General features: G+C 45.1%; 1 protein-coding gene across 1 annotated transcript; it reads left to right on the forward strand.

Annotated features, from left to right (window-relative positions):
* Positions 1-2,978: 2,978 nt before the first annotated feature.
* PSCA (prostate stem cell antigen) lies at positions 2,979-7,367 on the forward strand. The gene is made up of 3 exons (XM_074145815.1): positions 2,979-3,030; positions 4,893-4,997; positions 7,156-7,367. Exons 1-3 carry the CDS (start codon positions 2,979-2,981, stop codon positions 7,365-7,367), a joined length of 369 nt encoding a protein of 122 aa, XP_074001916.1.
* The last annotated feature ends 17,887 nt before the right edge of the window (positions 7,368-25,254 follow it).

The raw sequence follows: 25,254 nt of genomic DNA on the forward strand, positions 1-25,254 counted from the left end.
TCTGTCATCTTGCAGACTTGGCTACAGCCTCTTCAGACCACCTAGCCAAATGGTTGACACAGCCCAGGAAATGAAAGCAACTTCCTTTTGCCATCGGAGACACTCGGTATCTCTGTCTAGATTTCCCAGGCATCGTTTTGCCCCTATTGCCCTTCTTCCTCAAATTTCCAGCTCATGCCTTCCACGGTTACCCAGCCTCTCAGTGTGATCCATGACACCATGCTCTGTACCGTGATCCACCACGCCTTTCCCAGCCTGACACCGGGCAGGTGAATGGGAATACAGAAGATAATCAAGCCCTCTGTCCCTCCCTCCTCAACAGAAACGTTCAGACTTGTATCTGTCAGGAATCTGCTCTGACAACATAAAATAGTCCAAAAAAATACCCAAGTGGTTTGTAGACATTCTTGTCTTCCCAGGGGAAATAGATGGTCTTGTTCATGCAATTAGATGAACTTGGTGTTTTATAACATCAGGAAAATAAAAAATACCATGCACACACGCTCATATGGACAACTGTGTGTTAATGTATGTGTAACAATTATAACGAACCACGTTTGCCATCTTCAGGAGTCGAGCAGGAACTGCACGCAAGTGTTCAAAAAAACAGTGAGAAGCAACAACTGATGCAAGGGTATAGGAATTACTGGGTTCTCACACAGTCTCAGGCTGCAGCCAAGCTGGACTGGGGCATGGACAGACTCTCAGCTGTGTGCATCTCTTTTACAGCACCACGAGTCCTGGTCTTCACTGGCAGCCCTGTCACTGTTAGAATAAAGAATAAAAAGAAATAATAGTACTAGGAGAGTTTGACTGGCAGCAAGTCAGGCTGCTGAGGATGAAAAGAGCACTCACTCTTGCTTATCAATGAGTTGCTTGAAGGAAGAAATATTTAATTCAGGGCCTGGGTGGATTTGACAGGGGGATAAAGTTGTGCCTTCCCCTTGGCCCTGTTCTTCCCTAATACAAGGAAACAAACCCTACAAGGACAATCTTAAGGGATTAAAAAGAAAAAAATAGTCTTCAATACCTCTGAATAAGAAAAACCAGAGTCTGAGAACTCATTGCTACTTTATTTATCCAGCTATTCCATAAAAGTTATCTATAAATGAGATGTTCTGCAAATACATGACGAAGCGGAAGTCAATACGCACTGAAAGAAGAAAGAGCCCAAGGGGAAGCACTTAAGATGCCCACAGAGGAAATAGGATTTGCAAAATCATCCTCTGCACCAGATTCTCCGCTGGTGTAAATCAGGGCAGCGTAATTAGCTTCAGCAGTCAGTCCAGCTGACTGTCTACCACTCATCCCACAGCCACTGGTCAAGAGTGATGATCCACCAACACACAAGCACACCTTCCTTTCAATTTGAAAAAGGGCCTGGTGTCCTAAGAGCTAAACTGCATGAGAGCAAGTCCCTGAATCATAGAATCATAGAATGGTTAGAGTTGGAAGGGACCTTAAAGATCATTGAGTTCCAACCCCGCTGCCATGAGCAGAGACACCTCCACTAGAGCAGGTTGCTCAAAGCCGCATCCAACCTAGCCTTAAACACTTCCAGGGATGGGGCAGCCACAGGTTCTCTGGGCAACCTGTTCCAGTGTCTCACCACCCTCACAGTAAAGAATTTCTTCCTAATATGTAGTTAGCTTTTTGAGCTGCCAGTGCACGCTGCTGGCTCATGTTGAGCTTCTCATCCACAAGCACTCCCAAGTCCTTCTCATTAGGGCTGCTTTCCAGCCATACTCTGCCCAACCTGTATTTGTGCCTGGGATTGGCATGTCCCAGGTGCTGGACCCTGCACTTGGCCTGGTTGAACTTCATGAGGTTTGCACGGGCCTACCTTTTAACTCTGGCCAGGTCCCTCTGGATGGCATCCCTTCCCTCCAGCATGTCGACCGCACCACACAGCTTGGTGTCATCGGCAAACTTGCTGAAAGTTATTACTGCAAAGTCCTAAGTTCCTGAGATTTAAGAAAAACCCTAAATAAAGCAAGAAAACAAGGCAAATTGAATTTAGCAGAAAGGCCTGGTTTCTTTTATGCCAGTGTGTACTGAGAAGTGGTCAAAGGAAGTGAGGGATGGGAGAGGTCTCCAATCAACCCACCAAAGCAAACATTCGCACTTCAGGTTGGAATGTGGCAGAACTCACCCTCATCAATAATGAGAAGTGGTGTTTCTTTTACAAGCCTGAACTGTTTACAGTACCCACTGATGGGAGTTTAAGTGTAAAACCTTACCCAACCTATACTAGGGAGAGGGACTGGCAGACAAAGAGAAGCATGCCACAGCGCAGACGTGGCAGATAAAAATAACACCAAAGAAAGCCATCACAAAGCCCTTTTGGTTTCAACACACACACACAAAAAATAAATTTGAATTAGCCATTGTCTTTTCCTAGGCTGCAGACAAGACATAGGAATAAGGGCAAATAAGCACCTAGACACCTGGAAGAGGCCAATGCACAGTATTTTGACCACACACCTCACTACCACATGTCACGAGTGTCACAGACACACTCACACATACAGATGACTTGCTGGAGGTGTTTACTAAAAGAACTTTATGTCCTTGATTTAAACACAATAGCTCCACTCAAGATAGCAATGGGGGTGGAGAGCCTTGTTCACAGGATGCAACCGCAGCCTCACTGCCTCTGGGGAAGTGCATAAGGCCGGCCTTGTTCTGAAGAATTTGGGGTTTTTTCCACCCATGTGAACACTTTGCCCAAGGGTAGGAGGGAAGGTGTGGGCGTAGTGGTGGAGAGAAGCTGCTGGTAACTCTGAAAGTCGCGGTCAGATTGGAGAGGCACCTAATGCAAATATCACCACCACAAACCAACCCCTCCCTTGGTCCAGCCTCGCTCAGGTGCCTTCAGAGGGTGACCTTCTGGGCATGCCTGATTGCTTCCTCCCAGGGTATATAAACTGCACTACGAGGAAACAACCCATATTCAGCACAAGAGAGGCTATCCCAAAATGAAGGCTCTCCTTGTCCTCCTGCTAGGAGCAGTCCTGTGCTTGGACTCAGGTAAGACAGGACGGAGAATCTGTCCCACATCCCCTCCAGCAGATTTTCAGCTAAGAGAAAATACTTGTGATGGGTTTTGGCAGTGAGGGAAGAAATGCTGATGCAGTTGTCATAGGAAGATAGTGGTTTTTTGACAGGGTGTCCTGGGTTCTGCATGGAAAAAAATGCATACTCCCACTCTGCTGATGGTGTGACCCTGGTGCTGGGTGGTGCAGCTTCCAGGAAAGATAAATCCTATACAAAAATGAATTTAATTAAAATCAAAACTATTGAAGACAGACCATATAGTTATGTGTGGGTTTGTTTTTTTTAAGTGGGGTAGGAGGGTTATTTTTCTTCTTCCCAGGCTATCAAAATTGCAACATTTCTGCAAAAGTAAGTTTTATCCCAACTTGTTTTCTGACTCTTCATTTCAAAAGTGACTTCTGATTGTCAGAATTTTAATAGAAGAGAAAAAAAGATAATGCCATGGTGTGTTATTTTCTAAACTGGATGGGTGGGATTTGGACACAGTCACTTTTTTTCTTTGGCTTAAATGGCAAAAAAATGGTTTTAAACCAGCTTTTCCCTATTGCCAGAGAATAGAAGAAGCAGATCTGAGCAGAAACGTTGCTCAATCAGCAGAGGATGTCTAAGGAATAGGCTGAGCAGGGTCTCATACAGTCCTAGCCAGACCCTCTCATCTGCCAGCTTCCATCAGGGTGCTCTGAAATTTGACTTTCATTGCATTAAAAGTCAGAGAAATGTGAGAGCAGAGTGCAGTGCTACAAACAAACTGGGGTTTGGCTCCTTGCCTTTATGACTGCATCAGTCATTTATACCGGAATGGCTTGGCCAGAGGGAGACCGAGTGCTTCAAATCTCTTCTTGCTTGTTCTCTGAATAACACTAGTTTCTATTCCGTGTTCTAAAAGAGTATGTTAAGCATTAAGGTATTGACTTGAGGGAGTCACGATCCAAGCCTGTGGTCATGGGGTTAAAGTACTTATATATACATCAACTCTCACACTTACAAGCTCCAGTGATGCCCTGGGGCACAGGTAGGTAATTGGAAGAGGTAATTGCACCATGCTCTCACTCCTCTGGGGACTATTTTTCACCAGGGCTAGTCACTTGTAAGCTGCAAATACTTATTCTGCCTTTGCTTGATGCTCACAACAGCACAGCAGATGTTAACAACGCTGACTTGCATCCCCCATAGAGTGGTATGTCCTCGAGGGGGTGGGAACACGTGGTGACCTGTTTTTCAGAGGGAGACAAAAGCCGTGTTTGCACTTTGCTTTCTAAAAGGGGGTGATGGAGAGTATGTGTCACAAGTTGGTCAAACTGAGACAACAGGCTGGAAGTGACCTTGCAAACTGCCTGCTCCATCCCTTCCTCACCCCCTCTTACCTCTGGGCTTTCCTTCTTTCGTCCAACCCTGGAAATGCTTCAGCTAGGGCTCACATCTGGTCAAACACTCATGTCTACAGAGGCAGGCAAATAATATCAACCTGTCCTTCTGAGGACTTAACCCCTTCATCCCAGCTCAGGAGGTGGGAATGTCACAAAAATGTCACAAAAAGAAGCATTTGGGAAGCACTTCCCATTGACTGATGAGACCAGTCAATGGGACCAGCTGCTCCCTCACTGCACTGACTACACCTGAAACAACTTCAGCAACTGCAAAACTTGATTCTCACCTCAAATGACTGTACTGTTCTCCAGCAAAAATGGGAAAAATATTGTTTTTCCAATAACAGGGGTGCTGTCTTCCTTTGAGGACCCACAGGAACAGTTCTGTTTCCCAGTGCAAGCACTAAGTTGTGTTCCCTAGAAGGCTTCAAACAGATCTGTCTTATAATCCCTCTTGATCTCTTGCAGGTTCCTCTTTGCGATGTTACAGCTGCATGACACAGCTCAGCAACTCCAACTGCAAGAAGGAAGTGGCCTGCAAGGATAAGGAAATGTGCAAGACAGATGTGATCAGTAAGGCAAAGAGGGGGTGGGAAATGTCTTAGTCGTGATGTCGGAACCAAGCACGGTCCCAGCCTCAGGTGTCCGAGCCAGCCCCACCTACTCTAGTTACACCAGCTGGTCTGGACCAGCAAAGCTCAGTGTGCAGTAGGGAGAGAAAAGCCATCTGGGGAGAAAAGGTGATAAAAAAGCTTTCAGATGACTTTCATGTTAAGTAGAAATGACACAAGGATAATGTTTACCCCTTGGTGATAACTGGTCCCTTGGTAGTGGTGCTGGCCATCACCAAGTCTTCTCCCCGCACTGGCCAAGAAAGTGTGATTAGAAAGTCATGTTGTACCCCATAAATTCCTCAGTATTTGACAATAGATCATTCTAAAAACTGAGCATTATGGCCAATACAAGGAACAAATCTCAGGAGGGTGCCACTGCACTTGAGATTGGTAAATATTTGCAATGCCTCTCACTCGTACAAAATTGGGTTTATTTCACTTTCATAACACCAAATATTATTTGCTTGCAAGGACAATAGTTAAGTTTATGGTTTTGAAAAGTTTGGAACATGAATTAAAATGTGAAGGGCTGAGTCTGGTGAAACCTAGTCATAAAGTCAGGAGCATTCAGTGACAGAGCTGACTTTAGGTGAAGACAGTGAAAAGAATAGAACTTCACCTAAGCCCTTCTACAGCCAGCTCTGAATGCAGCCATCTGTGTGTCTCTGGGTAAACTCCTTTAACAGATTATGATTTAATTCTCCCATTCTAGATCTGGTAAAAAAAAATGTTCGCCCTGTCCAGATCTGTGGCGACAGCTCAGTTGCTCTTAGACCTGGGACACAAACCCCATCAGTGGCATGTTCAAACTCATCTTTGTGAGGCAGTTAATGCAACACCTCCACCAGGCATTGTCCTTGTTGGAAATGTGCAAATCCATGGCCATGCATTCACATGCAGGAGAGCCAACACATTGTATAACCCACTAAATTTATACACTAAATTTGCATATGTCAAAAACTTGATGCCCAGAATAGATTGTGCAAGATCAGGAGATCTCATGCAGGCTCATCCCCCTGTAGTCAGTACTGGTGAGGACCCATCTCAAATAATGTGTTGAGTTTTGGGCCCCTCACTACAAGAAAGACATTGAGATTCTGGAGCGAGTCCAGAGAAGAGCAACAAAGCTGGTGAGGGGTCTGGAGAACAAGCCTTATGAGGAGCGGCTGAGGGAGCTGAGGGTGTTCAGCCTGGAGAAAAGAAGGCTGAGGGGAGACCTTCTCGCTCTCTACAACTCCCTGAAAGGAGGTTTTAGGGAGTTGGGGGTCAGTCTCTTCTCCCAAGTAACAGGCAATAGGACATGGGGAAACAGCCTCAAGTTGCACCAAGGGGGGGTTTAGGACGGATATTAGGTAAAATCTCTTCACGGAAAGGGTTATCAAGCATTGGAACAAGCTGCTCAGGAAAGTGGTTGAGTCACCATCCCTGCAGGTGTTTAAATGGTGTGTAGATGTGGCGCTGAGGGACATGGTTTAGTGGTGGCATTGGCAGTGTTAGGTCAACGCTTGGGCTTGATGATCTTAAAGGTCCCTTCCAACCTAGACGATTCTGATTCTATAATCTACTTGTAACCAGCAGTTACTGAGTATTGATCAGCCATAGAAAAATAGGCTGTGCCTCTCAGAAACAAATCAAACAATAAGTCTATCATCTGTGAAATGGGAACTGCCATGTTTACCTAACTTCCCTGGGTGTTGAAAGGCTCCGTGCAACAAAAAGGGATGGGAACAAAGATTACCCCATATGCTTGCTCCTCATCCACTAGTATCTTAGGCATCCCAGCAGAGGTGTTAATGGCTCCTTTCATTATTAATTACATTATTAGAATTTCTGTAGTTAGTGCTGTTTTAGAAATCCCTAAGAATTATGCTGTGGAATACACTGCCTTAAGCAAACAGTTGGGGATTGAAATCCTTTGCCCCCTCCGGTGACAAACTGATGTGTCAAAGAAATAAACTGCTACAGTAAAACCTGTAGCTGTTTGGAAACACTTTTTTTTTTTTTTAGTTTTTCTAAGGAGTGACCTCAGATAAGAATAGCATCTCGTTATTCATTTCCATAAGGCTTGGCTTGGCCTGCATTGAGTCCTTGTAGTAACAGTCCTGCTTTCCTTCCAGGGGTCGCAGGGCTCTTCAACATCATCAATAAGGGTTGTGATGCATCATGCGAACCAGTCTATCAGGACTTCAGCGTGGGCAACAGGAATATCTCCTGCTGCAACACCGACCTCTGCAATGTCAACGCAGCAGGCAGCCTGAGGTCCAGCTACGGGATAGCAGCAGGGATCGCAGCCAGCCTGCTCTGGCCCTTCCTGAACAACAGACTGTGAGGAGCAAAGAGGACTCCTGTGACCCCAGAAATTCTTGGAGCACCCCTCTTACAGGAATTGTAACCAGGAGCAATGCAGAGTGTTGGACACACAGCATCCTTGGAGCTGATGGCAGACCTTTGCCGTATGATAGCTTCTTCACTACTGTTACTGTGTTTCCATAGTGCTACCAGATAAGAAAATATGTGTGCATGCTACCTGAATAACACCCAAAATATACTGATTTCTGAATCAAGCGTGAGTTTGTTACCTGTTTATCACTTAGTCATGTGTTCCTGAACCCAGCAGTAACCGCAGTGGGTGTGTTACATGTCTGGCCAGTGTTCAGTCTTGGTCATTGCTGTGTATATGATGATATGTGCCAAGAGGTGCCATGGCAGAGCAGAATAGAGGTGGCATCTGTACCTCCAAAGCTTGAGGGGCTCTGGCTTATGACAAACTCTGGAGGGCACATACCCCAAGAAAACCCATGAAGTGCAATCACACCTCCAGGGGAACTTGTTGTGACCTGGAAACCCTGGGACCTCGCACTTTGTTAAAGCAGTGCTCACGTTCATGTGGGCAGGACTGCACATTCAAGTACCTGGAGCACCATGGTGGGCAGTAAACATTGGAGTGAAGTGGAAAGGGTGTCCCCATGGTGTCCTGGTGAAATGATCCAATTCTGCAATTACCAGTCTCCATCCTGGCCATAGCAACATCTCTTGAAGGTTCCTATCTCCCGTAGGTAGGTTCTCAAGCTTTCTTCTTCAAGTTCCTCTTTTATCCATTCCCCATGGCACAGCCTGGGACACAGGTCCTGTCATAATGTCAAAAAGGTGTTTATATTAAAGGTTCTGTGGGGTTGCCTAGCAGAGGAGGGACAGTGGAGAAAGTAAACATCAGAGCTTGCATTTTTCCCTCTGGGTACCCTGATTATGGAGGTGAGCACACAGCTGTGGACACACACCCACTTCCACCCCCATTTTGAGGAGGGCAGATGAGCAGGGTGAGACTGGTGTTTCCTGAAGAATTGCTGAGGTCATGAGGATACCCACAGAGCCCTTTATTCCCTTCCTTATAATAGGAATTTCCCTTGTTCATCCACTAATCTTTCCCCATTCCTGGGACTCCCTGTTGAAGCCAGAGTGACGTTCTCCACTCATCACATGTAGAAGATGAAGATCTGATGAAGGAGCAGCTTAGTGCAACTTCTGGCACTGATACAATCATGTTTTGCCCTTTACTGGTGTAATGAATGCAGCAACCATGCAAGCTTCAAATATGTGGAAAACCATTTTAAGCCCTCTCTGTTATTGATACCGATGAGTTGTCTGTGTGCAAGGCAGACTCCATAATTTTAACACCTCTTTTATACACTTATAGCCCCTCTATATAGTTATAGATTCTAAATTATAGTTTGCCTTCTCCAGATATTTTATTTTATGGATATAAATTTGAGTTCCCACTTTGCATTGGGAGATCCTGTATAACGTTTGGAACCAGCAGCAGAGAAAGGACCATACAAAAGCTGCCTGAAAGAAACTCTCAAATAAGACCTCCAAACAACACATATGTGAAGAGATCTGAAAACCAAAGTAGGAAACATTCTGGAGAAGGCTACTGTGTCACATGTACCTCCTCCCAATACACAACAAAGGAAGACAAGGCTGGTATCCGCAGGGTGTACAGATGGGCCTGGGAGTGCCCTGGGTGGGAGTAACAAGACAGGCTGGACCTATGAAGTCGAGGAGCTGTGAAGCCAGGACAGCAGTGGGTGGAAGACTAAAAGGGGAGGGAGACTGGCCAAGAGCCCCATTTTCCTCTCTCATACTCTAAGAACTTGGAGCTCTAAAGGATGTGCAGGGCTGAAATAACATAAAAGCATTCACCTAGTGGAGATGTCATCTGGGGGACCTATAGCCATGTGACAAGAGCCAGCATCAAATTTTGGATGAAGCCAGATGTCAGAAGATAATGACACTGTCTGCTGTTGTGAAAGAGAAAAGTACATAAATCCTTGGGACAGAAGGCATTAACAAGCTGTTAATTGTAGGAAGCAGGGAAGGGGTTTCCCAAAGGAAAATCCAGAATGAATCACCTTCCTCATATGAATCAAGTCTTGTTATTGGTGGAGGAAGGATATGGGACAGGTGAGATAATTTATTCTGGCTTTTGCAAACCTCCTGAGTCTTAGTGACTGAAAAGGGGGCTCATCTAGCTGTACATGTCCCAGCCAGGCTGTTTTCTGCATGGTTGCCCAGCTCCATGAGCTCCCCAGTCCAGGAGCTCATCTTCTTGCACTGTAAGAAGGTCTCTGACACACTATTGCACTGTTCCCACTTTCTGAAACAATTCCCAGGCTGCCAGGCATATCCACATCCAGTGGCCTTTCTCCATGAGCAATTTGGCTACAATGGCCCTTTCTGGAGACTAGGAGTTCAGCTGTATGGACATGGCCAAAGTCAAGTCCCCAGGGTCATTGGGTGAGACACAGCCTCTTCCAGCTTCTGGAGAGGTCAAACATATTCAACCCCAAAAATGAGAGATATGTCCAAAGTCCAGCAGGAATGGAGGCTGTTTGCCCATGTTATAGTGCATCAGTCCCATGTGGCAATGACATCTACTTGCTGGAGCACAGCATTTAGGAGTTTCTTGCTGGAGCCAAGAGGGGACTTTCTCATGCTCTGGTGGTTGAGACCCGATGTCTAGACCCTTACAGGCTGAAGGAGCAATTCCTCCTCCCAGTTTCTTCTCTGTACATAGAATCATAGAATCATAAAATGATTCAGGTTGGAAGGGACCTTAAAGATCATCTAGTTCCACCCACCCTGCCATGGGCAGGGACACCTCCCACTAGACCAGGTTGCTCAAAGCCCCATCCAGCCTGGTTTTGAATACTCTGGAAGGATATTCTGGAAGGAGTTCACAGTTGATCGCTGAGTGATTCTACTCTGGATTTATTTGGAGATATATCCTCTTTGTGGATATATCTGGAGTTTTTGCATGTAGTGCTGGAGGGTGGGAGGGATTAGACAGTTTAGAGAAGGTGTAACTGGGAGAGTCCATGACTGGGATGGACACAGTAAAGAGCAGGGTAGGAAGCCCCTGTGGACACAATGAGGTGCTAGCCAGTGGAACTCTCTGCTGCTTGGTGGGTGCCTGGCATGGCACTTGCAACAGCACTTCACATTTAGGTTACAGACAGACAGCCTCAAAAACAACCCTTTAAATTCTGGGAAGGGTTAGGAGGTGGCAAACTGGGGCGGAAAAATGACTCAGCCGCAGGTCAGAACCTGGGCTGGGCTAGGGCAGGACTAGGAAGAGGACTGTTTTCCCAGGTGCTGCGACGGCATTTTGACAGAAAGGCTGGCTTCCCCTCCTGCCTTGTAAACCCCTAAGAAACAAAAACAGGACTCAGTCCCTCCTGCTCTATTCTGCACCCTTCATCAGCAGCGTCCTCAGTTGGTTCAGAAGATCTGGCATCACGCAACTACTCAAGCTCTGGCTGAAGTTTGGTTTACTCTCTGGGTGGTAAGAAAAAGGGCTGAGAGCTGTTTCCTGGGTGAGGCACAAGCACAACATTTATTTGAACAACAAGGCTGCTTCTTTTTTTGCCCAAGCAAGTTGTTTCTTGACATTGCTGGCTGAGCAGCTTTATCACTTCTTCTCCTATCTTTTCCACGCTTATCGAAAGGCCTAGAATTGAGGACAGTCTCTTTAAACAACTCAATCCGTCATGACGACTGAGATGCAAGAGATTTCTATTCCTCCAGGATCAAACTACTGTTCATTTATTTGAATAATATATAGCTGGACAATAAAATGGATGGTGTCTTGTTTTCAAGGGCAGCAGCTGCACTTTTCCAAAGGCTGCAGTTGCATTATGGACTGAATGTAAACATACGATTCTGCAGTGAGGCTACCTTTTACGGATGGGAAAAGTAGAATCATAGAATCATAGAACTGTTGAAGTTGGAAGGCATCTTTCAGATCATCTAGTCCAACCATCAACCTAACACTGACAAAAACCATCACTAAACCATATCTCTAAGCACCACGTCTACCTGTCTCTTAAATACCACCAGGGACGGTGACTCCACCACTTCCTTGGGCAGCCTCTTCCAATGTCTGATAACCCTTTCAGTGTAAAAATTTAGAGTGACCACTTTGGCATGATTTTTATGGCAGGAAATGTTACAGACATGTTCAGAGTAAAAGAAAAGTGTTCTAATAGTATTGTTATGATGCTGTATTTGCTACTGGTAGTATTTGCTAGTATTTATTACCTCTGCAGATAGAGATTAGGGCGTACATTATGGCCCAGTAGAAGTTACATCCAGTGCCTGTACCTGGTCTGAAAAATGTCACCAAGGTCCCGTGAATTCAACCCAATTTGCAGCAGCTGGTTAATAACATTTGATCACGCTGGAGAAAGTCTCTGGGGCAGAGAGGCCAGATGAGCTGGTGTTTATGGACCAGCAGTTCCTTGCTGTGCCCCACATTTCCTTCATGGCCTGGGGCAAGTCACACAGCGTCTCCATACCTCTGCCTTGTACAGATGTTATCAGGTCCAGTATATCAAAGATGCTCAGATAGCAACTTTAATGGGGTCAGGGGAGAGACTTACGCTAAAAATAAGCTCAAATAGAGTCAGCTAGCATAACAGAGCTAGGGAATGATTACCCACTACCAATCCACCCCGCACAGCCACATTCCTGCTCTGAATTATCCACACACTGTTGTGCAATGAGGCTTTTAGTGATCCAGATAAGACTGGGAGACAAAGCCTGCAGTTTTCTCTGTTCTGCCAGTTATTAAGCCACTGGACAGTCACTAAAAGCAATCAAAAGACCTGCCCTTTGATTGCAGAACATCCCTAAAGTAACTGTACCCACCACTCACCCCAGGCAAGGCTGACTGGACAAGGTTGATGAAGCCAAGTTGACCCCATGCCATCTTGACTGATCCCACTCCCATTCCGCCACTTGATAGCTGTGTGTGACAGAGAGAACCCTCAATAGCCCCTTTCTGCCCTTCCCTTGAGTGCTGTTAATGCCTTTCTAAGCTAAATCACAGGGCTCCTTGCAAACCAGATGCTGCACCCACAACTAGTCGGTTGATGCTTTCGATCCACAGCTCCTAGTGCAACCCTGAACTCCTCCCTATATGGCTTCTCTGATTCCTCAGCCACAAGCCCATATTATGGGGGGCATCACCTTATAAAGCTCATTAAAATAGCTCTTCCTATGTGCCTCTACCAGGAGTTGTATACACCAGCTGTGTTCACCACCCACACTGAAACAGCCTCTACACCCTTCATGGGCACATGTTCACCTCTGCCAGTGCTTCCCCACTTGAAACACATAGACACACTGTGCCCCATCCCTGAACCCTTTCACAGCTCTGCTGGTGGCCCTCCATGGCTAGGGTAGTTTGACTGCCTCCATACACCTCCCCTGCAACAGAGTTGACAGTTATGGGGCTGAGTCAGGAAAGGAAAATGTTTTGCTCCTTCATCTCTTGTTATTTTCAGTAAAGATTCAGTCTGGCATTGAGGGAACTTGTGGAATGAGAACTTCACCCATGGCAGGTGAGTGAAAGTGGAGTGACGGGCAGGGAAGGGACTTGTTTTCATCAGGGGTCACTACATATTGAGTTATTTCCAGGGACCCACCTGTCTTCCTGGGTGGCTGTGTGGTGCCACACACATGGGTGCCTTCTGTCCAAACTAGTTGTGTCTTCTGCTCTGGACTGGCATTCAGCTGCATCCTTTAAACTTGCCATCTGCAATGTAGCAAGGGGAAAACGTTTTATCTCACAGAAAAATTCAAGAGAAAATGATATAATCTCTGTCTATAACACGCAAAGTTTCTGTTGTGAAGAGAAAGGTGTTCATCCTGCTTAAAATACCGATGTTCGGGCAGAGACAAGTGTTTTTGACACCTATTCAACTGTAGTAATTAAAAAGAGAGGAAGGTGTGGCTAAGGTTTCAAATAGTCAGTTGAGATGTGATAATTGGAATACAGCTGACCTATTCTGTTCCTCTACACGTGAAATGAGCTTTAGAAAAATAAAGGAAGGTTGGACTTGACATAAGAATTTGACTATTCAAAGTTTAAGTGGGAATAATTAAAAGAAAACAGTTAAGAAAACAACCTTGTCTGCTCTTTGTCTTGCTTGCTGTAGAGGCAGAGAATGGCAATCTCTTGCCAAGACTGCAGTGCTCACGTGCAGTCGCTGCTTCTGTACTGGTCCCAGTTGTCTTGTGATAAAATGGCAGAGTATTTCACAACAGTTCTTACACCCATGTACTATCAAAGACAGCTGTTTCCCTGCCCTTCTTAATCCCATGCAACTAGTTTCTCTCCTCTGTTGTTTTTGCAGCTCTTCTAGCAGGTGCTCCTCAAATGCAGCAGCTCTACCCTGCTTTTCCTCATCCTTCCCCCAGGAGGACAGAGAAAAAAAAGCATTTACCTTTGCCATGGAAACTTACTGGTGTGATGTCTTCCAGTGTCCATGGGAAACAAGGAGTCTGAAGCCAGTTACGAGCATGTCCATGTCAGAAGTGCTATAAGAGCTGCCCCCCAACCTTGAATCTGCTCAAGAAGTGACGATCTGAATAGCTGGCATTTGACACAAAGACGATGAGAGAGAACAATCCTGGCATGAAGAAATACCCAGCAAACAAAAGGTATTCATCTCAGAGAATAGGGGCTCTCACAAGATGAATGGAGAATTGTCCCAAATTCCCCACTCTGGAAGTTTGAGGATAACCCTTACTCATCCTGCTGATGTAGAAAGAGCTGCTTTCCCAAAGTCAGGGAAGTTGTGAATGTACAAGCCAAGAACCCTACAGAAGCCCAAAGCAGCAGAGAAACCTCGTTTCCATCCTTGGCACCCATGAATACAGAGTCTACGAGCACTGCACCTGGAGGGAAGGGTGAACATGTGTGGGCACGAGAGGTAGAGCATTTGTTTTGCTGGCTGCCACCAGGGATTGGCATTAAAGGCAGCAAAGAACAGAAACACTTTTCTGAGTCTCACTGTCATTCCCTCCCTGTATTCAAAATGGCCTGTGAGGACAAAACAAAAATGCTCTTTATCCCTCTTATCTACTCCTCCTTCCTGGTTCACCCAAGGCCTATGTTCATCACAAGCACAAGGACGGGGCAACCAAACCAACAGCCTTCATTCATCCAGACTATGCCCTGCTCCAACCTCTCTTTCATCTCTTCTCTTCTCTTCTCTTCTCTTCTCTTCTCTTCTCTTCTCTTCTCTTCTCTTCTCTTCTCTTCTCTTCTCTTCTCTTCTCTTCTCTTCTCTTCTCTCTCATCCACATTCCAGCTACACCATTTCAACAACAGCTTCCATGGCTTGGATTTGTGTATGGAGGGCAGTCTCATCTGTCGCTTCCCTTAACATCTATGAGAGCTGAGGTCACCACGTGGCCTTTTGCACAGACAGGATGGCTCTCCGCTTCCAAAGTTCTTTGAGATACTCAGATGGGCAGAAAGGGCACATGTAAGTATGTATAAGTGTGACAGTCAAAAGAAAAGAGGATAAGAATCAAAAAAGTTGTTTATTCACATAGAAACATATTTACTTAGCACTGAGACTTTACTGGAGTGCACACAAGCAACTTCTGATGGAAGGTTAATCACAGGGCAAAACAGCTACCCCAGGAAAACTTGCTTACCTACTATAAAAACTTCAGCAGTCTTATTTCTGCATAGAGCTTAATAAGAAGATGTTAAATCTATGCTAAGAAAAAAGCATAAGTTCTTGCAGGGCTTTTATCAGTGACATCTGTACTCACAAAGGTCAAGAAATCACTGATGTTTGGATTGCCAAAGGAAATTCAAATGGAGTCATTACCTAGGCCTACACCAAAAGATGTTGTCCCCTTGCAATGATCTTTTTACATTATTGTATGAGTTCTGAGGCCCATTTAGAGATAAATCAAGCCCAGAATCATGAAACCATTATACTACATGCTAAGATCCTGCTTAACAAGCACTGGAGGTGGGATATACCCACCCACCATACCCCTCAGAAATGCAGGGTGGGTAAGGGATAAGAAAAGTATTTTCTTCAAAATCACGCAATTCAAAATACAACTTACTACTTTTCTAACCTTCCAGAGATGTGGCAAGTTCCAGGCCCAGAGGTTACAGCTATGTTAGCAAAGGAAGCCAGGCCAGCGGACTCCATTCTGGGAGGACAAATAGTCTGACCCAACAGCTGGAGTAAATCTCTATTGCTACAGCACCAATCTGCATAAAGTAACTGGTTTGTCATTAATTAATAACAGCTTCTAGGTGCTGAGTATTCTTATGAAGAAAACCCCTCTTCTAAATGGACCCAGAAGTTCTCAAACTGAACCATTCCTTCCAAGCCTAGATCCATCCAAACTTTTAGCAAAGTGCCTTCAGCCAGCCCCTACCTCAACCCCAGTGAAGGTCTACAAAATGGTCATTACTGTTGCAAGGTCCTCAGATCTAGAATTGCACATTTGTATTCTCCTTGCTCAGCAGGCTTAGTTAATATCCAGGCTGGACCGTCTTGCTTACCTTTAAAGGTAGACTTCCAAAGTTGTATGACTCTTGTGATGAGAGAGTCTGGGGGCAACCACAGATGGCACTTTATGCCCTTGTTTTCCAATGACCATGTTCTGGAGAAATATCTCATCCCCAGAAACCTTTCTGTAGAAAGTGGAAAATATGTAAAGAACAGAATTAGAGGACCTGGTGTGTGGGAAGGATGTTTATTCCCTAGATGTGGAACAGTCCAGCTGCCTATTTTCCTGCACATATTCCACCGTGTTTTCTGTAAAGAAACACAAAATGCAAAGGGTGGAGCAGAAATACACAGAAAGAAAATCTACTTCAAGGTATACTTCAAGGTAAATTCTCTGCCATCACCACCCTGGTGATTCACCACAAAATAAAAAAACAGTGGACACCTTTGCATCACAGAAGTTACACCGAAACATTTGCTTTCATGCTTCTGGCTTCGGGATTAAAATGTTGACATAAACAAGCCCAAAGTCCTCACGCTGAAGTGGGGCATAGGGCTGCCTCTTTCCTGTTGAATGTGTGATAAGAAGCAGACAACATCCTGAAGACAATCAAGGATGTAGGAGGCAAAGTGGCTATGCGTACACTCTCAGAAGAGGGTTGATGAAGGAGGTCTGTGCTGGTCTACCTCACATAATGCGGCCATCTGTCCAAGAAGAGCCTAAGACGAGAAGGGCTTCATCTACTCCCTCACTATCTTTAACAGGATACTGAGGCAAACACAGAATTCAGGAACAGCACAGCTATCCCAGAACAGACCCTACACATCACAACCAAGTGAATGTTTCACTTATGTCATCCTTATTATCATAGTCACATATCTTCAAAAGTATCCAGAGTTGACATTAAACTTATCAGTGTTTTCAGCAGAAATGAAGGGCAAATGACTCTCATCTTGCTCACAAGTAGAATAACTTTCCAAACTACCTAGCTCTCCTCCAGTCCAGCAGAGATGCTGCCTGGTCACTTCTTCCTTCATCACCCACTTTTACTAGCCCATATACCCCAAACCCTTTGAGTTACCCCAACACAGATTGCCAGGGCACTGGCACAGACAAAATGGAAAAGCTTGTTTTATCTGTGCCCAGAGCTGAGCATTGTTCCTGTCCATGAGCTCTTATTTCTAGCTAGAGGGGCTATTTGCACACCTGGAATCCCAGCTGATGCACCCAAAGGTGCATCCCAAATGACACATCCTTTTATGAGGGGGCAGTACCATACGGCTCTCTTCTGTTCCTTACCAAACACATCATCTTGGCAATGCATTGATCAATAGATCATACCCTGATCAATGTCCATCTTAAAATCAAGCTGTTCATTCTTTCCCCCATCTGTTAGTAGAAAAGTAATTCACTGCTTGGGCACACATTTCTAATTTCCAACCTTGATTTTTTAGCATTGCTAGATCCCACCCACATCTCCAGTGACACCACCTTTCTTATCTCAGACAGGTCTTCCCTCCTAAGTTTCCTGCTGTTGAGCATGTCCTTATTTAGGAATCTTTTCTCCTTCTGCTAAGAAATCCCAGCTCTTTTTGCCTGATATGTTGTCCATTCCTGTCTTCATATTAGCCTTTATACGGACTGCAGCTCCCTTGGGCACGGGTGGTGATAAATGCATCCATGTTGCAAGTGTGGTTTTGTTGGTGCCTTGCACAATGACCTGAGACCTGTATGGTCCTCACTGACACAGTCCCTAATCACGACATCTTTCTTCACACTTCATTGGATGTCTGACGTATAATGCAGCCTGTGATCAAACAATACTCTCATGTCTTTCATCTCTCCAGTCATTTATAGGTGACCTCTTAGTTTACCATATAACTTATTACAGTATATGATCTTATTAGTATATGATTTGTATCCAAGCCACCTGGTTGTTTACGATACCTGACCCTTCTCTGCATTGCTCATGCATCCCAAATTTGTATCATCAGTAAATTTCATTAACATGACCCCATTTAGCATCTGTCAAGGTCTTTACTCCAAGACCAGTTCCTGAGGAACTGCGCTACTGACATCCCCCAGGCTCATATCCCCCTCCTAACACATTAAAAACTGTTTAACCCTTCCACTTCCAAACCTTTAAAAAGTTCTCAGTCAGTTTATATTGACCTAATTTCCATTGTGCCATCTTAATAAATATTCCTGTGTTATATTCTTTTGATACTTTGCTGAAGTCTTGAAAATCAGACTTTACTAATGTGAAATCAAGGAAGATCATCATCTTGGTTTTTAAGCCTTTTTATATTTTTTGTTTTTGTCTCCTTCAAAAATTATCCTTAATCCTCGTATGCTATTGAGGTCAGACAAATGACTGAAGGACTTTTACACCTCCCCTCTTTAATTTAGGTGAGAAATTATGACCACATGATACCACCTTGAACTTGATCAATTTATGAACAATATGTGGGAGTGGACCTAGACCTGTTGTTCTCTGTGTTCTCTAAGAGTTCTGTCATGGAAAACATCCTGTCCTACTTTGCCCTAACTTGAATGCATTAAACATTTTTATTCCACCTCAGATGTGGTTAATTCTATTTCTGGACATCTGTCTCCATGCTGTCTTTACCCCCAAAGTCAAAAGCACTTTTGATACTGAATAAGTAAGTGGTTTAATTTAATATTCAGTTTTCACCTATCACATCTTCACTACTTTCATCTCCCAATATAAGGGCTGGAGAATTTAAACATTTAATGTCCTTTCTGAGATCCAAGCCCTTTTAACTATTGCAAATTTTTACTTTATGTATTTCTTAACCTCTGCCATGTAATTTTGTCTGCCTCTCAGTTTTCCCTTCCATTCTTTTAGGCTTCCCTCTCATTCCTAGTATAATTTTTGTAACCATTATCCACCCATTTCAGGCCACAGTTATTCTCCTGTAGATGTTTTTTCTCCACTTTTCCTCTTTGTTATGGAAACAAATTCCAGACAGATTTCTAAATTTTTTTATTTTAGGCCACCACAGGCTTGCATCCACATCCTTGAACTCACAGTTCACTCACCATAGATCAACATTTATGTTTGGTATCTGTTTAGCTGAATCAATCCAACAGTCAACTGGATCAGGAGAGAATATCTTTCCTAGTGTGTTAGACTCCTAAGCCCAACCGTCAGACTATGCCATCTCAAAAAATGTCTCTGCAAGGAGAGGAATCATAGAATCATAGAATGCTTAGAGTTGGAAGGGACCTTAAAGATCATCGAGTTCCAACCCCCCTGCCATGGGCAGGGACACCTCCACTAGAGCAGGTTGCTCAAAGCCCCATCCAGCCTGGCCTTAAACACTTCCAGGGATGGGGCAGCCACAACTTCCCTGGGCAACCTGTTCCAGTGCTTCACTACCCTCACAGTAAAGAATTTCCTCCTAATATCTCATCTAAATCTCCCCTCTTCCAATTTAAAACCATTACGCCTTGTCCTGTCACTACAATTCCCTCTCTGGCTCTCCTGTAGGCTCCCTTCAGATATTGGAAGGCTGCTATGAGGTCTCCCCGGAGCCTTCTCTTCTCCAGGCTGAACAACACCAGCTCTCTCAGTCTCTCTTCACAGGGGAGGTGCTCCATCCCTCTGATTGTTTTCATAGCCCTCCGCTGGACCCGTTCCAAGAGGTCCATGTCCTTCCTGTGTTGAGGACTCCAAAGCTGGACACAGTATTCCAGGTGGGGTCTCACGAGCGCAGAGGAGAGGGGTAGAATCACCTCCCGTGACCTGCTGGCCCAAATTCTCTTGATGCAGCCCAGGATGCAGTTGGCTTTCTGGGCTGCCAGTGCGCACTGCCGGCTCATGTTGAGCTTCTCATCCACCAACACGCCCAAGTCCTTCTCCTCAGGGCTGCTTTCCAGCCATTCTCCGCCCAACCTGTATTTGTGCCTGGAGTTGCCACCTCCCAGGTGCAGGACCCTGCACTTGGCCTGGTTGAACTTCATGCGATTTGCATGAGCCCATCTCTCAAGCCTGTCCAGGTTCCTCTGGATGGCATCCCTTCCCTCCAGTGTGTCGACTGCGCCACCGAGCTTGATGTCGTCGGCAAACTTGCTGAGGGTGCACTCTATCCCACTGTCCATGTCTCCGACAAAGATGTTGAACAGCACTGGTCCCAGTACTGACCCCTGAGGAACTCCACTCATCACTGTCCACCAGTTGGACATTGAACCATTGACCACAACCCGTTGAGTGCGGCCATTCAGCCAGTTCCTTATCCACCGAGTGGTCCATCCATCGAATCCATGATTTTCCAATTTTGAGACCAGGATGTCATGCGGGACAGTGTTGAACGCTTTGCATAAGTCCAGGTAGATGACGTCTGTTGCTCTGCCCTAGTCCACCAAGTCTGTGGCAGTATTGTAAAAGGCCACCAAATTTGTCAGGCACGATTTGCCATTGGTGAAGCCATGCTGTCTGTCTCCAAGCACCTCCTTATTTTCCATGTGCCTTAGCAGAGATTCCAGAGATGTGGGGGAGCAAGGGAAGAGAGAATTGTTCTGTGTTGTAGGCAGCTAAATGGAGCTAAAGCCAGATTAGATGAAAATTAATCTGAACAGTTAAACTCTGGACAGGCAGGTGAGCTCTGGAAACATGTAGTATTCCCAGAGGAAACATACCTAGAGAAGGCAAATGGAGAGAATTTTGGCTGTGGTCATCTTAGTTGGACACATGGATGAATGAGCAAGGAGCCTGGTCCTACTGGGAAGGATTGGCACAGTTTTGTATGGGGATGGCATTTCTTTCTCCAGTTTGAGCAAGAATGTCCCCTCAATTGAGGCACTGACCCAAAAGCAGGGTTGGCAAAAAGGAGATGAATGACAAAGACCCATTTGGGAAATAATGTCCTTTTCAGCTGTCATTTGCAGGCATCTACCAAAGCTAGGAGCTCTTCATGAAGCACGAGGGGAGGGTGGAGAATATTAATTACTGAGAGACTGGACACCATGCATCAGAGCCATTCTCATTCTACATCTCCAGCAGCATCCTTAACCTTACTCATGACAAAGTGGGCAGATTTTTAATGGTTGATGATCCTTTATTATTAAAATCCTAACAGATTTATTATGCTGGAAGTTTACCACATGGCAGGGTGTGAACTGTGGGTAGCCCATGAGTAGTTTTTGATTGCTCGCTGTCCTCCTTGGCAAAGAAGTCTTGTTGAAATCCCATCTGACTTATTCTGTAACCACATTCAGTCATGCATGTTATTCATGCAGTAGTTATTCATGCTTTTGTCTTTAGCAACTCTTCTTTCTTCCAAACTAGCCATGGAAGTAACTTCCTCAGAAAAACATCCAACAAATATCCAACAGGATTATTGACAATCATCCATTCAGTCCAACCAAGCAACATCCTGATATTAGGTGAAAGGAAGATACATACTGAGAACACGGGCAGGAAGTCCCTAACACAATGTCACGTGAAAGAAAATGTGTTTCCTAACAGGAAAATCTCTCTAGTGGTTGGGAAAGCAAAACACCATTTCCACACCTGTACCCTGAGCATACACAGAAGCTTCCCCACTGAAGCCCAGAGAAAGCTTCTGTCAGTCATTCCCCTGGTACAACTCCACCCCAACAGAAACTCTGAGAATGTAGGTAGAAAGATGCCAGTGGAATTTTTCCATCACCACAACATGAGCTGTTATTACTGCTTTACTTGCAAAATAATCTCACAGTCCTGCAAACTAGAGTCCTCATCTGTGTGCTAATGATATTCATACCCAACCACCTTCTCGGGGGTTGATCTGCTCTCAACATCTGAAGATGATCTGAGGGCACCAGCCTCCAAAAAACCTTCAATTCAACAGAAGTGGCTCAGCTACTGCAGTGTCCTGCCCACGTCCTGACTCTAATCTCAAAGACATCTGGAATGAGCTGCTCTTCTGAGACCTTATTCTCCATGTCCTTTCAAAACCCATTCCTAGGGACTCATAGATGGATATGTTTTCCTCTGGCCACTCAGCTCCTTATCAGAGATGGTTATGTTTTGTGGAGACATTTGATCTTGTACCTTCCAAGCCAACAAACACTGGAGTGAGATGCACCTGACAAAATACACACATTTCATAGAATGGTTCGGGTTGGAAAGGATCTTTAGATCATCGAGTTCCAACACCCTTGCCATGGGCAGGGACACCTCCCACTAGAGCAGGTTGCTCAAAGCCCCATCCAGCCTGGTCTTGAACACCTCCAAGGATGGGGCAGCCACAGCTTCTTTGGGGAACCTGTTCCAGTGTCTCATCATCCTCACAGGAAAGAATTTCTTCCTAATATCTCATCTAAATCTCCCCTCTTTCAGTTTAAAACCATTACCCCTTGTCCTATTGCTCCACTCCCTGATAAAGAGACCATCCCCATCTCTCCTGTAGCTCCTTTAGGCACTGGAAGGCTGCTATGAGAAGCCTCCCATAGTAAATAGTTTGAAAGGTGCCCTTCAAAGCCAATGAAGAGAAACATGTAATTCACAGTGTCATTCATTTTTTGATGAGGCTTTTGTCTAAAGCAGTTCTGATGAATTGTGCATGTGTCTGCCTGACTGCAAAATGAAAGACGTATGGTGATTCACCCGGGAGGCATCTATGTTATAGAAGAAAGGCCACACTTAAGTCAGATGGCTCCACCTCAGGATTTTGTCCTGCTTCAATCTGTTTGTGACTGTGCAAATTTGCAAAAGTTATTGTCTTCCGCATTTTCTGTTAATTAGTGCTCCTTCAACTTTTGGCCCTGGCCACACAGATCCCAATGATGGGGACTGGCTTCTTTGGTATGCTATTCCTTTTATTGTGCTGGATACCCACGACACCCATGAGTAGTCCCAACCCCCTTCAGCTTTGGTTCTAAATCCTTCAACTTTCAGAAGGAAAAGCACATGGTCACAAGACCCTCTCACAGGCTAGAGCATGCACATTTGTGTCATAATGCAAAGGCTTTCACATACAGTTTGCAGCATCTATCGCCAGGACAGAAAGGGGAATCACAACATAGCAATGAATGGAAGAGACTTTCATCTGAGGACTATATCTACACTGGTCTTTAAAAGGGGCCAGGATCCATTCTCTGATCCTGATGACAACCGGCACAGTTCATTTTCACATAGCCGAATTTTCTTATTCGCCAAAAACTTAATGGCCTCATGGGAAACATCCTTGGCCCATGCTATGCTTCAGAGTGTGCTGGGCACTGCCTGGGACAGATCCAGTGAGTTCAGGCCATAACAGGGCCAGGGAGCATACAAACTGCTGCACATCTTATGCACTCCTCAAGTCCATGGTAGGATGGGTACAGGCTAAAGGATCCCCAAAATTCCTGACTTGTAGATATCCATCCTTCTGGGATGCAGCCCAGAAACACGTCAGACACTTTGCATGCCCTCTGCAAACGCCTGGGAGAGCTACATTCCCAGGGCTGACCAAGCACAGCTGGTGAGGTGATGCCTGAAGGGATTGTCCTGCGGCTAGAAGAAGAGGAACCTGCAGATGTAGAGTCCACGTCCCTGAACTCCGCTTTTTTCTCCGAGTGCTGAACAGAGCTCATTTCTTTTTCTGAAAACACAGCAGGGGTGGAAGTTTTCCTCCTATCTGCAGAAGTGCACCTGCTTTTTAGCCTGGAGGTTAGTATGCTTAAGCCAGAACTTGGCAGATGTGAATGAAATTTCCTTCTCTGCTTGGAGGGGTTCAAGTTCCCATCTCACATGTTCAGATAGGGTGTGCAAACCACTGAAATGAAGCACAGATATGGCAGGAAAGGGGTAAGAGCTCTTTACAGATTAACTGAGTCAGCGCTGGGACTTCAGATTTCTCTCTGATACTCCCTTATGTGGAGACACGTGTTTTGTATCAAACAACCCGTGGAAGACCTAAAGAGCTCCCAGCGGAAGGGTCTCACCGAGTCATGTGCACACTTTCACCCTTCTCTAGCCCGATGAAACCTGCATTCCTTTCTGCCCAGTGGCAGAGTTTCATCAGAAGGGTGGAGAGCAACTCCACCCCAACAAGCCTATAGTCTTGTCATTAGCACACACCCGTGAAAGGTGGGAGCTTCGATTAGCTGAACACGTCACCAAGCATCACTGCAGCCATGGTCACAAACAGCATAGCTTCCCACTGCTGAGTCACAGATAAAGATGGTAGAGCCCACAGACACAATCATCCAAATGGTCCCCAGCAAAAATCTACCCTACCTGAATCACAGGAACCGAATTCAGGTTGACTCAATATGCTCATCAGTAATCTCTCGGTTCTCCTATACTCCAGCCATCACCATGATATCTGGAAACCTAATGGCAGACTCCATGCTGAGAAGCAGCTCCCAAGAAAGGCATTGACATCAGGTAGACTGATGCCACAGCTACAATGCCATGGCCACAGCATCAAACACAGTTGTTTGATGCTCATCTCATGACAGAAGGATACGTTCTGCTTATACCTGGGACTGGAGTGGCTGTTGGTACAGGACAGCACCTAGTTCTGGGTTGGGCAATGCAGGAGAGAAGGTGGTAAAGTGGAGAAGGATCACTGGAAGGGTTAAAGGTCTGGATGACAGACCTTCCAAGGAAGCAGTCAAAGAACCCACCAAAGTCTATCAAAGGGATATCTTAGACAATCTGCATCTCCATGGAAGAGAAGGAAGTTGCAAGAGCAATTAAGTTCAGTAGAGGGGTGTAATGAGAACCACTGGCTGTAGAAACTGTATAAATCAGAGTAGAAATATTTTACACAGTTTACGCAGGGTTTACTTTACATGTGGCTGATAACTGACCACTGGAACAGCTTATCAGACTTCAGTGTAGACTCTCTGTCACAGGACATTTCTACAAACTTTGGTTTCTTTTTCATTCAAAAAAAAATTAACTGTAAAGGAAGTCAGATCAGATAGTTATAAAGCACATCACCTTCTTGCCTGTGAACACTGAATTTCTGTTGTCTGCCTTTCCTTGCATATGTGATAAGCAGAGAGAGATTATATCTACCTAGATTACTTTGTAAGTAAGGCCCGTCTCACAGGGGCAGGCTGATAGTGGGTTTGGATTGATACCACTGAAAATTCAGAGGTTTCTGGCACAGAAGCCTTTCTCCCTCCACACCACACCTCATTTATATTCTCAGATCTTCGGACCTGAAATGACATTTCAACTGGAGTCCCTTATGGCTCCTGTCAGTCAGTGTTCAAAACCTTGCTCAGGGTTTATTCTACCACTGACACAGACAGATGGGAATTTAGGTCCTCTTGAGTACTACGAGCTGTCTAAGGCTGTCCTATCTGCTACATCAAACCACATCTTTCACATATTTATCAAGCTCCACCTTAAAGCAGGGGGAATTTCTACCCTACCTTTTCTT

Source organism: Numenius arquata, chromosome 3, assembly GCF_964106895.1.
Source record: "Numenius arquata chromosome 3, bNumArq3.hap1.1, whole genome shotgun sequence".
NCBI lineage: Eukaryota > Metazoa > Chordata > Aves > Charadriiformes > Scolopacidae > Numenius > Numenius arquata.

Excerpts from the sequence above, each read along its gene's own strand:
- PSCA (XM_074145815.1), top strand. The coding sequence starts at position 2,979 with ATGAAGGCTCTCCTTGTCCTCCTGCTAGGAGCAGTCCTGTGCTTGGAC. Across the intron at positions 3,031-4,892 it reads AGTCCTGTGCTTGGACTCAG|GTTCCTCTTTGCGATGTTAC; the intron begins GTAAGACAGGAC and ends GATCTCTTGCAG. Across the intron at positions 4,998-7,155 it reads GTGCAAGACAGATGTGATCA|GGGTCGCAGGGCTCTTCAAC; the intron begins GTAAGGCAAAGA and ends CTTTCCTTCCAG.